Source organism: Melospiza melodia, chromosome 28, assembly GCF_035770615.1.
Source record: "Melospiza melodia melodia isolate bMelMel2 chromosome 28, bMelMel2.pri, whole genome shotgun sequence".
Classification (NCBI taxonomy): Eukaryota; Metazoa; Chordata; class Aves; order Passeriformes; family Passerellidae; genus Melospiza; species Melospiza melodia.
The window spans coordinates 1686895-1700724 of NC_086221.1; the positions used below are offsets into that span (position 1 = coordinate 1686895).

Below are 13830 nucleotides of genomic sequence, written 5' to 3' on the forward strand. Positions count from 1 at the left end.
CCAATGGCTCTTTGCCTGGAACAGGAATGGTGCGGCCAGGAGGAGCAGGGCAGTGAGTCTTTCCCTATGCTCAGCACTGGTGAGGGCATACCTCGAGTGCTGTGTCCAGTTCTGGGCGCACAATTGCAAAAGGTGCAAATTGCATAATGCAAAAGGTGCATCTGTGATTGGCCCATGTTGGATGTGTATAGTTAATGGCCAACCAAGGACCGAGCTCTCTCTGGGACAGAGTCAGAGAGAGCTCCTTTGTTATTCATGCCTTTTCTATTCTTAGCTTAGCTAGCCTTCTGAGAACTTTCTTTCAATTTCTTTTTAGTATAGTCATAATGTAATATATATCATAATATAATAAATCAGGTCTTCGGAATATGAGGTCAACATTCTCGTCTCTCTCTTCATTCTGCAACCCTTGTGACCATTGTGACACGTCTGACTGGTTTGGCCTCCCATGGACTGCCTCACTGGTCCAACTGACCTTGGCATCTTGAGGATCGCTTCTCATCTACCAATGAAACACTGAGGATCTGTGCTTTCCTTCCTATGGAAAGGAACTGTCTTCCTCCTCCAGGCACCCGTGGCCAGAATTGTGCTTTCACCACCAAATTTCCTTATATACAGGGATTTTTCCCGTAGGAATATTGCCAGGACAAGTCTGGCTGGCAGTGGTTTCACAAGGGTCACCTCTCATCTGTCTCCAAAACCCTGGATAAGGCTTTGTGGTTTCCTTCCTATGGAAAGGAACTGTCCTTCTCAAGGTGTTCATGGCCAAATTTGTGTTCCACCTCAAACATTGCTTATTGTGACAAACTGGAGGAGATTGTAGGCTCAAAATATTTTGTGTGGGGGAAGAAGGGGCAGGTCCAGCCTTGCCCTGCCCTGGAACCCCAGCCCTGCCCTGCCCTGTGACCCCAATCCCCCCAGAGCCTCCATCCCAGCCCAGCAGTGTCTGCCAGTCCCTGGCACAGCACAGGCAATGCTCCACAGCCACCTTGCAGCCCCAGCCCAGCTCCTGAGGGACCAAATGAGCCCAAGGCCCACCTGGGGGAAGGGCCCAGAAAGACCAAGGGGTATTGAAGGCTGACTGTCGCAGACATTTCTCCACAAAAATCCTTTCTTTCGGATTTCTGCGTCTTCTGGAGGCCAGAGGCTTCAGAAGACAAGGTAAACAATTATTATCAGCTGCTGGGGAATGCAACAGGGACACCTTGATTGGCTCATTTCCTATGTTTGTAATTAAGGGCCAATCACCAGTGCAAACTAGGGGACTGAGTCCTTGGCCACAACTTTGTTATAGATTCTTTTCTATCTATTCTTAGCCTAGTCTAGCTGCTCTGCAAACCTCTCTCCTTATTCTATTTAGTATAGTCATAATGTATTATATATAATATCTTAATAAATCAGCCTTCTGATTCAAGAAATAAGATTCACCGTCTCTCTATCACCAGCCAGCGCCCACTCAGGCGCGGTAATATCTGGTGACCCAACGTGTTGGAGCAGTAATAGCTGACCACAAGGCAAGCACACATCTTGACCCTACCTCCTCCTGGAATTTCCATCTGAACAACACTGGAATCCAGGTGTGAGTGCTTCTCTGTATCTTTTTTGTGTTTTTCTCTTTCTGTGTCTTCTGTTTCTGTGCTCCTGCAAATTTTGATTAACTTAAAATAGAATTGCCTTGAAGTTTGTGAAGTTGAAAGGGCCAAGTTAATGCTTTGAGATATGTCCTTTGTTGATTGACTGCCATTTTAAACCATTTGCCAAAGATTCCCTGATTTTCTAAAGTTCCCAGTAAAGGCCGTTTGGTTGTTTTGAGCTCCTGAGAATCTCTTGTCAGTATTTCTCCAGTACATCCAACTCAGAGGACACAAATAGTTGTAATTCCTTTAAAATATCTCACTGAGAGAGTTCTTTGGGGGATGAGAGTCAGGACTTGTCTGTCCTGCTTGGCCCAGCCCAGGCAGGGCTTTCCCAGCCACATTCCACGCTCCATTTCCCAGCTGGAGCCACTGCTGCCTCTGAGTTGTGCTGCCCCAGCCCCAGGGACACTCTCCTTGTCTGCCCATTCCCCCACAGTCTCTGGGCAGGGATGGCCTCAGTGGAGGCTGCTGACATCCTCAGCAACTTGGAGGCTGCTGCTGAATTTTCCTGCTCCAGAGGCTTGTTCAGCCTTCAGCTTTTCCATGCAGGAATTCAGTGTCCCAGGGCTCATTAACATTCAGAACACCTTAACAAGTCAAGCCTCTGGGGATAATTTGATTTCAGTTTTCAAATCATCTGTGATTAATTTGACCCATTTCAGTAGTGTGTTCAAACGGAATATATTCTATTTACAAAGATAATGAGAAAAAAATTTTAGGTCCTGCTTAGGTTTTTTTCCTGTTCATAAATCAATATGTGTAGTCTCCAATTGACACTGAATCCAAGTACCTCCTCATGCAGTTTGAATAGATATGAAAATCAAGACCCTTCATGGCTGACAATCAATCAGACTCTGTCTCTACCCCCACACCACCATTTCCCCCATCCAAGCCCTGGCACTCAGAGCAGCCTTGTGCAAATCTGAGCTCTCTCCAGCCCAGGCTGCATCTGCAGCTTTCAGCTCCTTGGCTCCAACTCCCACCTGCTTTCCTTGGAGAAGGAGCTGCCCAAGACACAGAGGGATGTTCATTTATTGCCAGCCAACAAAGCCAAGGGAAGGCACAGCTCCAGCAAATGCAAAAGTCATTCTTCCCCTTGGCTTTGCCCTGCCCCTGATCCCCACAGCCTGTCCTGTTTCCTTCATCCCTCCAGTACCAGGAACATTCTGGGACAAGGGAGCTCTGCTCTGAGTATGGAGGGAGGTCCAAGTGCCACCACTGGAGGGGGAACCACAGCTCATCAGGTTTGTGTCCTTTGACTTTCAGGAAATGGTGAGACTCAGAGGCACCAAAAGTTTCTCTTCACTGCCAACAGACCATAGTTGGACAAGGCACAATTTAATAACAATCACGGTCTTCCCTGACCTATGTGCAACTTCCATGCAGGATCTCATGAGTCCACCATCCACAAGTGATTTCCATACTAAAATTAATTTCAGACAAACGTGGTTCTGTGATAGATATAAATACAATTAAGTTCTTGTACCAGGATGCTCATCCTGGAGTGGGGGCAAAACAGCTCAAACAAATCCTGATTTGCAAAGCTGTCAGTGGTGGATGGAGAAGAGAGGTCAGGCTGCTCTTGGTGTTGAGGAAATGCTGAAAGCAGCCTGACTCATTTCATCTCCTCCTGTCCTGGCTGATCTCCCCTCTTTACCGTTCCACCCATTGGCTTTTGTCTCCCCCCAGCTCCCTGTGAAGAGTCTGGCTCTGTGTTCTCCATCCCCTCCTCGCTGGCACTGCCAGGCTGGGATGAGGAGCCCCTCAGCCTTCCCTGCTCCAGGCTGGACAGGCCCAGCTCCCTCAGCCTCTGCTCACAATCCAATGGCTCCAGCCCCCCCTTGGAGTCCCTTCCCAAACCCTGCTCCAGCCATCAGACATCTTTCCTGCCCTGGGGAACCCAAACCGGGCCACAGTGACCTCGATAATCCCTGTCCTTGAGGTCCTGGTCACACAGCCCTGGCCCCTTGTCCCCATGTCAGGCTCTGAGGTGGATCCTGTGGAACATCTTTGGTGGAGGCTGTGGCTCCAGGTGGGCCGGGGGGATCCCAGGGGACAGGGACCCTGCTAGGCATGAACAGCATTGAACTTGTTGGGAGAAATTGTGAGGGGGAGCTGGGGCAGAGTGACCAACCCAGTGACCTGACAGAGCCCTGCTGGGATGTCACACAGCCCCTCTGGGATGTCACAGCCTGCTCTGTGATATCGCAACCTATTCTGTAATGTCACACTATTGGTCTCTGATGTTACAGCCAACTCCATGATGTCATAGTTGCTCTGTGATATCAGACTGCTGCCCCGTGCTCTCACAGCTTGCTCTGTGATGTCATAAATGCAATCTGTGATGCTGTAGCTTCTCCATGACCTCCAATCCTCCACTCTGGGATGTCATAGCCCACTCTATGATTTCATGTTACCAGATGATCAATTGTCTCCACCATGTGAGCTCACACCTGGACCTTGTTCTCCAAAACCCCAGGCCTATGGAAACCACACAATGCCCATTGTGTGAGAAGGGGAACTGGAAGTTCAGCAGCCTCAGTGTCCTGCCAGCTCAGCCAGGCCCACTGGAACATTGGGGTCCACAACCACCAGGGACCACCAGAGAGACCCCCAGGACAGAAGAACACATGGGAAAATGGGAGGGAATATATGTTAATGATTATGGGGAAATTATTATCATATGTATGTTTAGTCTGGGAAAATCAATGAATATGTATGCGAAATACAGAAGATAAACAGAAACTTTCCTGCACTCAGCCTGCACAGCTTTATTCAGCTTTGCATCCAGCTGAATAAAGAATGCTGCTTCTTTATGCTACATTGGTGTTAAGGAGTTTTCTGTTTTACCAAATTTTTGGTAACACTCCCACTGCCAAGGAAAGCTCTGTCTCCTACTGTTCACAAAAAGAGAAGGGCTGGTGGCAGATGTGGGGGTCAGAGGCTGCCTGGGGCACAGTGACCATGAAATAATCAACTTTTCAATGTTCTGTTGTCAAGAAGGAAGGGCAGCAACAAAACTTCTACACTGGAATTAGGAAGGGCAGACTCTGGTCTATTTGGGATGCTGATTTGGGGAGTACAAAATTGGGTCCTGATTTTTTTAAGAGACACAGCCCTTAAAAACAAAGGGGTCCAGGCAGGATGGACACGATTCAAGAAAGTAATCTTAAGGAGAAAGGAGTAGCCTGTCCTAGTGTGGCAAGAGATGAGCTATAGAGGAAAATGACTGGCCTGGCTGCCCATGGTAATTTTGTGGGAATTCAGGGGAAAAAGAATCAGCAACTCAGGAAGTGTTTAAGGATGTCCTTAGGTTATGCAAAAGAAAATTAGAAAGGTGTAAGCTCAATCAGAACATAAAATAGCCCATTCTGTCAAAAAAAAAAAAAGTTTTTAAAAAAAGTATATAGCAAAAGGAGGGAGGAGAATGTCTACTCTTTATTGGATGCAGTGGAGAATATAGAAACTAAAGACAAGGAAAATGCTGAGCTACTTAATACCTTGTTTGCCTCAATTTTCAATATAAAGAGAGGTTGTCCTCAGGATAAGTTTTTCTCCTGAGCTGGTAGATGGGCACAGGGAGCAGAACAGGCCCCCTGTAATCCAGGAGGAAGCAGTTGGTGACCTGCTGAGACACTCAGATGCTCACAGGTTTATGGGATCAGATGGGATCCATCCCAGGGGGATGAGGGAGCTGTGGATGAGCTCCCCAAGCTGCTCTCCATCATTTACCATCAGTGCTGGCTCACCAGGGAGGTCCCAGAGGACTGGAGGTGCCAGTGTGAGCCCATCCCCAAGAAGGGCTGGAAGGAGGATGTGGGGAATTCCAGGCCTGTCAGCCTGACCTGGATGCCTGGCAAGGTTATGGAACAGATTACCTTGAATGCCATCCCAGGGCACCCACAGGATGGCTGAGGGATCAGAGCCAGCCAGCATGGATTTAGGGGTGGCAGGTCCTGCCTGACCAACCTGGTCTCCTTTTATGACCAGGTGATCCACCTGTGGATGCAGGAAATGCTGTGGATGTTGTGTACCTGGACTCCATCAGAGCCTTTGACTCTATCTCTGTCAGCATTCCCTGAAAAAGCTGCAGCCCACAGCTTGGGCATGTTCTCTCCTCACTGGGAGATTTAAGAACTGCCTGGAGGCTGGGCCCAGAGAGTGGTGGGGATGGTGCTGCACCCAGCTGGTGTCCAAGCACTGGTGGTGTCCCCCAGGGATCTGTCCTGGGCCGAGTCCTGTTTAATATCTTCACTAATGATCTGGGTGAGGGGATCGAGTCCACCATTCACAAATTTCAGACAGCACCAAGCTGGGTGTGAGTGTGGATCTGCTGGAGGGCAGGACAAGAAGACACAGCCCTAAGCTGCACCAGGGGAGGTTCAGGCTGGACAATAGGAAGAGGTTCTTCACAGAAAGGGTGAGTGGGAACTCGAATGGGCTGGCCAGGGGGGAGGTGGCAGAGTCACTGTCCCTCTCCAGTGGGACTTAGTGGCATGGTCTGGGTGACAAGGCAGTATTAGGGCATTGGTTGGACTTGATAATCCCAAAGGTCTTTTCCAGCCTATTTGATTCTGTCATTCTGTGATGACTGGGACACTCTGGGGCCATTTTGACACTGCAGGGCCTTGTGGAACTGATAGGACCATGGTGACACCATGCAGCCCCACAGATCCAGGGTGCATGGTGGTGCTCTGTTATAAATGAGAAGCTTGACTAGGCCAATATTCAAGCAGCACACAATTTATTTATTAATATGGTAAAGTATGAGCAAAACAGTGCTGGGTACAGTGGGGGAAGTTTTCCCTCCAGCTGCACACCGATAGTTAAAATTTACAGGTATTTATAGGGATATTCATCAGCTTTCTCAGCAGTTTGTATTCCCAATTTTTATGTCACAATTCTGTACACTATTGTGATTTAGTTTTTCTCAGGACTTATCCCAGAAAGGAGTATCCCCAGATGGTGGGGTCCAGCTTCCGAAAGAAGAAAGACGGATCCCATCTGGTGAGGTCCAGCTCTCCAGATGTGGGTCCACCTTTTAATTGCAAGGACTATAAATCTCATAACAGTGATGTCCAGCTTCCCTTGGTAGAAACTATAAATCCTGGAGTTGATGTTCATCTTCCTTTCTCAAGCTGCTTTTCACTGTTTTGTTAAGATGTGAGATAAGCATGTTTCCTTTTATATATTCTAAAGCTATAGTTTCAAAGATCCTTACTACAAGAAATATTCTACAATCATACTTCAAATGGTTATTATTGCAAAACTCTTTAAGGCTAAGCTACAAGCAGAAAACACTTGTCAAAAAGCAATATCTAAAACTTTAAATCAAATGCTCCTAAATCAACTTAAGACATATAAAAGTTAATTACAAATTAAGGATAGATTCAAAGGCCTTCTTCAATACTTTAATTTCCTCAGTTATTTATTAGAATTTGTCTTTATAAATGTCCCAAGTTTGGTTTCCACGCATAATACAATCACAAATACACACTTTGCCTGTATGTATCCGACAAGAAACAGAGCTTTGTATTTCACAAAAGCTGTGCCCATTTCTGTTCATTGCTGCTCTGATGGGGATCAGCCACTTGCAGGTTCCTCAGCCATATGAAGGGTGATGATGAATTTTCTTACTCCAGAGGCCTCTTCTTTCCTGAGCTTTTCAGCTCAGGAATTCAGTGAGAAAGACTCATAAACATTCGTCCAAAACACCTGAACCAGAAAAGCCCCTGGGAATAATTTAGGTTTTCAATTGTTCTGTGATTAATTGGAAAAATTTAAGACATGTATTCAAAGTCAGTCTGCTATACTGAAAAATAAAAAGCAGAGATAACTGTTTTTCCCTGTTGTCTTTTCCTCCTTATAGTTTAGTATCAGCAATGCCCAATTGATATTGACCCCCTGCGCCTTCTAATACACTCTGATCAGATATGAAAATCCACATCCTTCACAGCTTAAAGTCAATAACACTTTGTCCCACCCCCTCTCCACAATTTCACTCATCCAACCCTGGCACTGCTGTGCATCAGGAATGGTGTGGCCAGCAAGAGAAGGGACGTCAATCTTCCCCTGTGCTCAGCACTGCTTGGGCAGCACCTCGAGTGCTGTTTGCAGTTCTAGGCCCCCCAATTTAGGAAGGAAATGGAGGGACTGGAGCGTGTCCAGAAAAGGCTGGGGAGGGGTCTGGAACACAAGTCCTGTGAGGAGTGGCTGTGGTTGTTTATCCTGGAGAAGAGGAGGCTCAGGGGAGACAAGGCAGTGTCAGGGCACAGGTTGGACTTGATGATCTCCAGGGCCTTTTCCAACCTTGCTGATTCTGGGATTCTCTGAAACCACCCTTGGAGCAGTTGCAGGAGGAGCCCTGGGCCTCCTCTTCAGAAACTCCAGCAGCCCAGGTCGCTCAGCTTGTCCTCGCAGCCCCAAAGCCCATCCTGTCAGTCCTGAAGAGCCTCTGCAGCTCCTCCTCACTGCCCAGAACAGGGAGCCCCAGAGCTAGACACAGCAGACCAGATGTGACCCCCTGGCCTGGGGTGCCTCTGGCAAGAGAGCAGCACCAGGCACTGCAGGAGCCTGCAGACAATTCCTGCAGCACTTGTAGGATGATCCTGCTCCCCAAGGGACGTTCCCATGGGGCCAAGTCAGGAACTGCAATGAGGAGTGAGGCCAGAGAGGGAAGGGCAAACAGGGATGGGCTGTTTGCAGGGGAGGGAACAGGGCTGTGCAACAGGAAGAAATTTGTTACTAGGGAAGAGTAAAGAAAGCAAAGGTGAAGCAAGGGAAATGCTCAGGGCAGTTTGGGGGTGGCTGCCAGGCAGCCCTGGCTCTGAACAACAGCATCTGCAGTGGGACAGGAAACTCCCATCTGATGGGAACAAACTTACTGGCTGACTGCAGAGGCCACAACAAACCTGAGTGGTTTCCCTGGTGTCCCCCAGCCCTTGCTGGCCCCAGGGGCTGATGGCATTTGTGCTCCCTCAGGTTCATGTCCCCACACCAACAGCATGGGAGTGCTCCCGCCTGCTGTGTGCAATGCAAACAGGGGGTGCTGAGCCAGTGCTGCCGTGTCTGTGCCTGCAAGGATGGGGCACCTGTGTGAGCTGGGGGAGAGGCCAGGGCTGCAGAGGGGGGATATTGTTGGCAGCTCCATGAGGACGCTCTGGGACGCTGCCCTGGGCTGTGCAGTGCACTGAGGATGGATCAGCCCCTGCTCTGCTGCTGCTTCCCGTCTCCCCCAGGGCTCTTGCAGAGCCCCAGCCATGCTGTTTGCCCCTAGCCTGCCCACGGCCAGCCTGGGGCTGCTCACAGGGGTTTTCTGTGCTGAGCATTGGCCTGGGCATGTTCTTGAGAGAGCCTGGGCAAGGAGCCTGGAGCCCCCAGGCCCTGACCTGAGGCATCAATGCTGCCCCAGCAGTGCCCATGGCCTGTCCCTGCTGTAACCCCGGTACTGCCACTCCCAGGGCTGTGCCCGGCCCCGAGAGCACTCAGGCCCTACAGCAACAGCAGGGTCACTGGGGTAGCGGGGCAGGGCCACGGCAGTAGCACTGGCGACACCAAGTGCTGCTGCTGCTGGACACAGCTGCTGTGCCAGCCCTGATCTGCCCCCAGCTCTGCACACAGACATTGCTGCTGCAGCTCCAGAGAAGGCAACAAAAGGGCATCTCTGCAGCAAACTCTAGTGGGAGATCCTTTAGTTCCTTTACCTACACCAAGAGTGCAGCCCCTCAGTGAGACAGTCTGTGGCCAAAGGGAAGGTGAAGAGAAACAAAATGAGAAATGGTACAAACAATGACATTTATTTGTGGACAATGTGAAAAAAGTAAAACAAAGGGAAAGAACATTCTAAATGAAACCAAGAAGTATCAAAAATTACTTTATTAGAAGTGATTTGCAGAAACTGGCCACAGTTTAATGTTCTTGAAACCATCCAGTCATCAGTCTCCATACTACAGCCTTGAGCTCCTTGTTCCTCAGGCTGTAGATGAGGGGGTTCAGGGCTGGAGGCACCACCGAGTACAGAACTGACAGGGTCAGATCCAGGGATTGGGAGGACAGGGAGGGGGGCTTCATGTGAGCAAAAATTACAGTGGTTATGAACAGGGAGACCACAGCAAGGTGAGGGAGGCAGGTGGAAAAAGCTTTGTGCCGTCCCTTGCCAGAGGGGATCCTCATCACAGCCCTGAAGATCTGCACGTAGGAGAAAACAATGAACACAAAACAGCCTAATGCTGAAGAGGAACTAATAGCAATTAGCCCATGTTCCCTGAGGTTTGAGTGTGAACAGGAGAGCTTGAGAATCTCTGGGATTTCACAGAAAAACTGGCCCAGGGCATTGCCATGGCACAGGGGAAGTGAAAACGTATTGGCCGTGTGCATGAGAGCATTGAAAAAGGCACTGACCCAGGCAGCTGCTGCCATGTGGGCACAAGCTCTGCTGCCCAGGAGGGTCCCGTAGTGCAGGGGTTTGCAGATGGACACATAGCGGTCATAGCACATGATAGTAAGGAGATAAAACTCTGCTGAGATGAAGAACACAAAGAAAAAGAGCTGAGCAGCACATCCTGTGTAGGAGATGTTCCTGGTGTCCCAGAGGGAATTGTGCATGGCTTTGGGGACAGTGGTGCAGATCATGCCCAGGTCACTGAGGGCCAGGTTGAGGAGGAAGAAGAACATGGGTATGTGCAGGTGGTGGCTGCAGGCTACGGTGCTGATGATGAGGCAGTTGCCCAGAAGAGCAGCCAGGGAGATGCCCAGCAAGAGGCAGAAGTGTAGGAGCTGCAGCTGCCATGTGTCTGCCAATGGCAGCAGGAGGAAGTGGCTGATGGAGCTGCTGTTGGACATTTCCTGTGCCTTGGCATGGGGATCTGTAAAAAAAGTAATCATGGAATACTTGGGTTTGGAGAGGACTTTAAATATCCCAGCACAGCCTCGGGGCATGTTCCCCCCACTGCCTGCCCAGGGCTATGCTGCCTGGAGCTGTCCCTGCCAGCAGCTGCTTCCCTGTGCCCAGGGCTCGGCCCTGCCAGTGCTGCCAGAGCCCAGCACAGCCCTGGGGGCTCAGCTCTGCTCTTCAGACCCTTCCCAGCTCAGGCATTGCCCAGGGGCAACTCTGACTCTGCAGGCTCTGATGTCAACATCAGAGCAACCCTGAGGAGGCTAGAAAAGCAACACTGATGCTGTCTCTAAAAAGGGTGCTTGGCTGATTTCTGCACTGCCTGGTTTATTCAGATCTGGGGGATTTTGTTTGGGTTTTTTTTTTAGTATCATTCTGATATTAAGAATATCTATGTGCTATTTCACATCCAGGCAACCTAGAGAAGTAGATTAATAAAGCAGGTCTTTCAGTTTTGTGCAACTCCTTCCTCAATGTTCTCCCTGAATAATCTACTTGCAAATGTTCTGCAGTTAAAAGCCATGCTGGGAGCAGTCCTGAATGATGCAGCATCCTCACCACTTCCAAGCCTTACCTGCTGTCTCCTCCCACCCAGATCTTGTCCCCTAGTGCTCGGAGCAGCTGCCAGAGCTGGCTGAGAGCTGTCCCTGGAAGGCAGCAGAGTCCCTGCCCCAGCACAGCGCCCTGGGCTGCAGGACCCTGCTCTGCAGGACAGCCCTGGGCACCCCTGGCTGCTCTGCACAAGAGACAATCAGAGAATGTACTCACAGGGTCTGTAGGCATTCGGATGTTCCAGCTTCAGGAGATGGCTCCAGGAGCTGCAGCTGCATTGTCCTGCAGCCAGAGGTTCCTGTGCCAAGGGCTGGCAGTGATTCTGCCCCAGGCACTTCTCAGCACCTTCCCAGCCCTGACTGATGGAAGCCCTCTGTGCCTCTGTGCTGTGCCCAGGATGGCTGCAGGCAGTGCCCCAGCCCTGCTGGGCTGGCAGAAGAGCTGCTCATCAAGAGAAATGTGCTTTTGAAGCTCTTCTTGGTTACCAGGAGCTGTCTCTGTGCCAGGAGCCCAGTCCAGCTCAGCAGCACAGACACAGCACAAGGACTTTAATGAGCCTCTGGGGCTTTCAGGCCCTGAACATCAGTTCCTGAGAGGGAGCTGAAGAAATCTCTCCAGAGCTCCAAGTCAGAATCCAACCACAAAGTTTCTTGGACTTTTAATGGTTCCCACTGAGGGACATGTCTGAGAAAGTGTCCCCAGGCCCCAGGCAGAGCAGAGAACTGGAGGCAGTGATGGCATGTTAGGACAAAGAGAAGCCAAGTCTTGGTGCACTGGGGCACCACAGAGTCTGTGCCACCAAGGGTTGTGAGGAGACACCTTGTCCTGAGGCCCTGGGGCCTCCTGGCATAGCCCCAGCCAGGCTGGGCACTGTCAGCCCCTTGTCCTGCCCTCAGCATCCCCCCCTAGCCAACAGCCCAGGGGCCGCAAGGATCTGCTGGAAGGAGTCCCTGGGGAGCCTTGACCAGGAATGGCCCTGGGGGCTTCTCCATGCTCCCAGGGACTGCAGGTTTTTTAAAGGACTTTGGGTTTGGCTTTTGCCTTGCAGTCTCTGAGGGTTTTCTGCAATCATGGCCTCCAATTATCTATCGTAATGAGTCCCTGGAGAGGCTTTGTCAGTAACAACACTCAGTGGGGCTCATTAGTACTTCAGAGTACTTCAGTTTTTAAGGTACTTGGTGTTTCCCGTTTTATACAGACTCTATGAGAATGATTGTGCAATCACAGCCTCGAATTATCTGCTGTAATTAGTCCCTTGAGAGCCTTTATAAGTAACAACACTCAGTGGGGCTCGTTAATGCTTCAAGGTACTTCAGGTATTTTAAGGTATTTGGTGTTACCCTTTCGATACAGACTCTCTGAGAGGTTTGTGCAGTCATGGCCCCAATTATCTGCTTTAATGAATCCCTTGAGAGCTTTGTACTGACACTCAGTGGGGCTCATTAATACTTTGAGATACTCAAGGTTTTTAAGGTACTTTGGATTTTTCTTTCCACACTTAATATCTGAGAGGTTTTTTGTGGAATCCTGGCCTCCAATTCTCTCCTCCAAGGAGTCCATGAGGAGCCTGTGTTGGGGATGGCACCTCAGTGGGACCCTTTCATGCTTTGAGACATTTTGGGGTTTTTGTCTGACTCTGACTCCTGGAAAGGTTTTTGCATCTCCTCTCAGGCCCTGAGGTTCCAGGGCTCAGCTCCAAATGCACCACGGAGCTCATTAGGATCAAGCAAATCCTGACAAACAATGGCTTTGCCTTGATTTTCCTCTGCTCTTGTGCAGTTCAGCAGGAAGTTTTCCTTACACAATTATGGAGAAATTTTTCAAAGAGCTTCTATGAAATATGTAATCCTATTTTGAAGAGTGTATTTTATTACTGTTCTCTTTAGAGAAGAAGTGATTTCAGCATGCTGTGATTTATATTGATCCAGGGTCTCTCCTAAGGAGGTCTGGCCAGGGCAGAGAAGATTTACCTTGAGAGCTGACCCAGTGTGAACATCCTTGCCTCACATTCCCCAATCCCATCTGAGAAACTATTTTTACTTTCAAAAATTTAAATGTTTTGTTAAGACACTATCAAAATACAGCAGAATACTGAATAAAGAAAAGGATACAGTGCCAGGAGCAAAGGATTCAGTCGCCATGCGGTTTCCCACAAAATGGATGTTCTGTCTTTTACACCTCTAGCCCCTCCCAAAGTCTTGTCAATCTACACCTTCTTCACTGTCCAGTGGTGGATATCACTGTCTTACACCTTGATTGGAGGTCAGGTGCTGCCATAGCAACAAGCCAACCCTCCCACATGCCCCGACTATTGAGGCCATCCTGTGATAACAATGCAAGGGGGAGGGAAAGGATAACTATACATCTACAAAATTTCTCTTAACATGGATTTAATATTCATCCCTAAATTGTGATAGTCAACCATAGAATTATTCACCCATAACAAACCCTCTTTTCTTTTTCTAAAAGTCATTTTGCTCGAACAATTAGGTAAAAAATTCTCTCTCTCTCTTGAATGAGTCATACCAGCATCTCTTAATATAGGCAAGAACAGTGGGAACAGGAGAAAAAGTCTCAGGTTTTCCTTAGACACACTTATTTGGAATGGACAAAAGGGCATCACAGAGGTCCAGTATGACTTTGGCTCCCATCTACCGTGCCTATGTGGCTGCTACCCATAGTCAGTGTATCTTTGGGGCGAGCACAGAGGCCAACTCGGTCCTGCCCTCCAGTCTCTGTTGAATTAAA

At 49.2% G+C, this 13830-nt stretch overlaps 1 protein-coding gene across 1 annotated transcript; it reads right to left on the minus strand.

The window, feature by feature from the left end:
• Positions 1-9596: 9596 nt before the first annotated feature.
• Positions 9597-10133, minus strand: LOC134430413 (olfactory receptor 14J1-like; the record flags this gene model as incomplete). The annotated part of the gene is made up of 1 exon (XM_063178053.1): positions 9597-10133. A coding segment is annotated over exon 1 (537 nt), but the record flags the coding sequence as incomplete, so codon positions are not given.
• Between the last annotated feature and the right edge of the window lie 3697 nt (positions 10134-13830).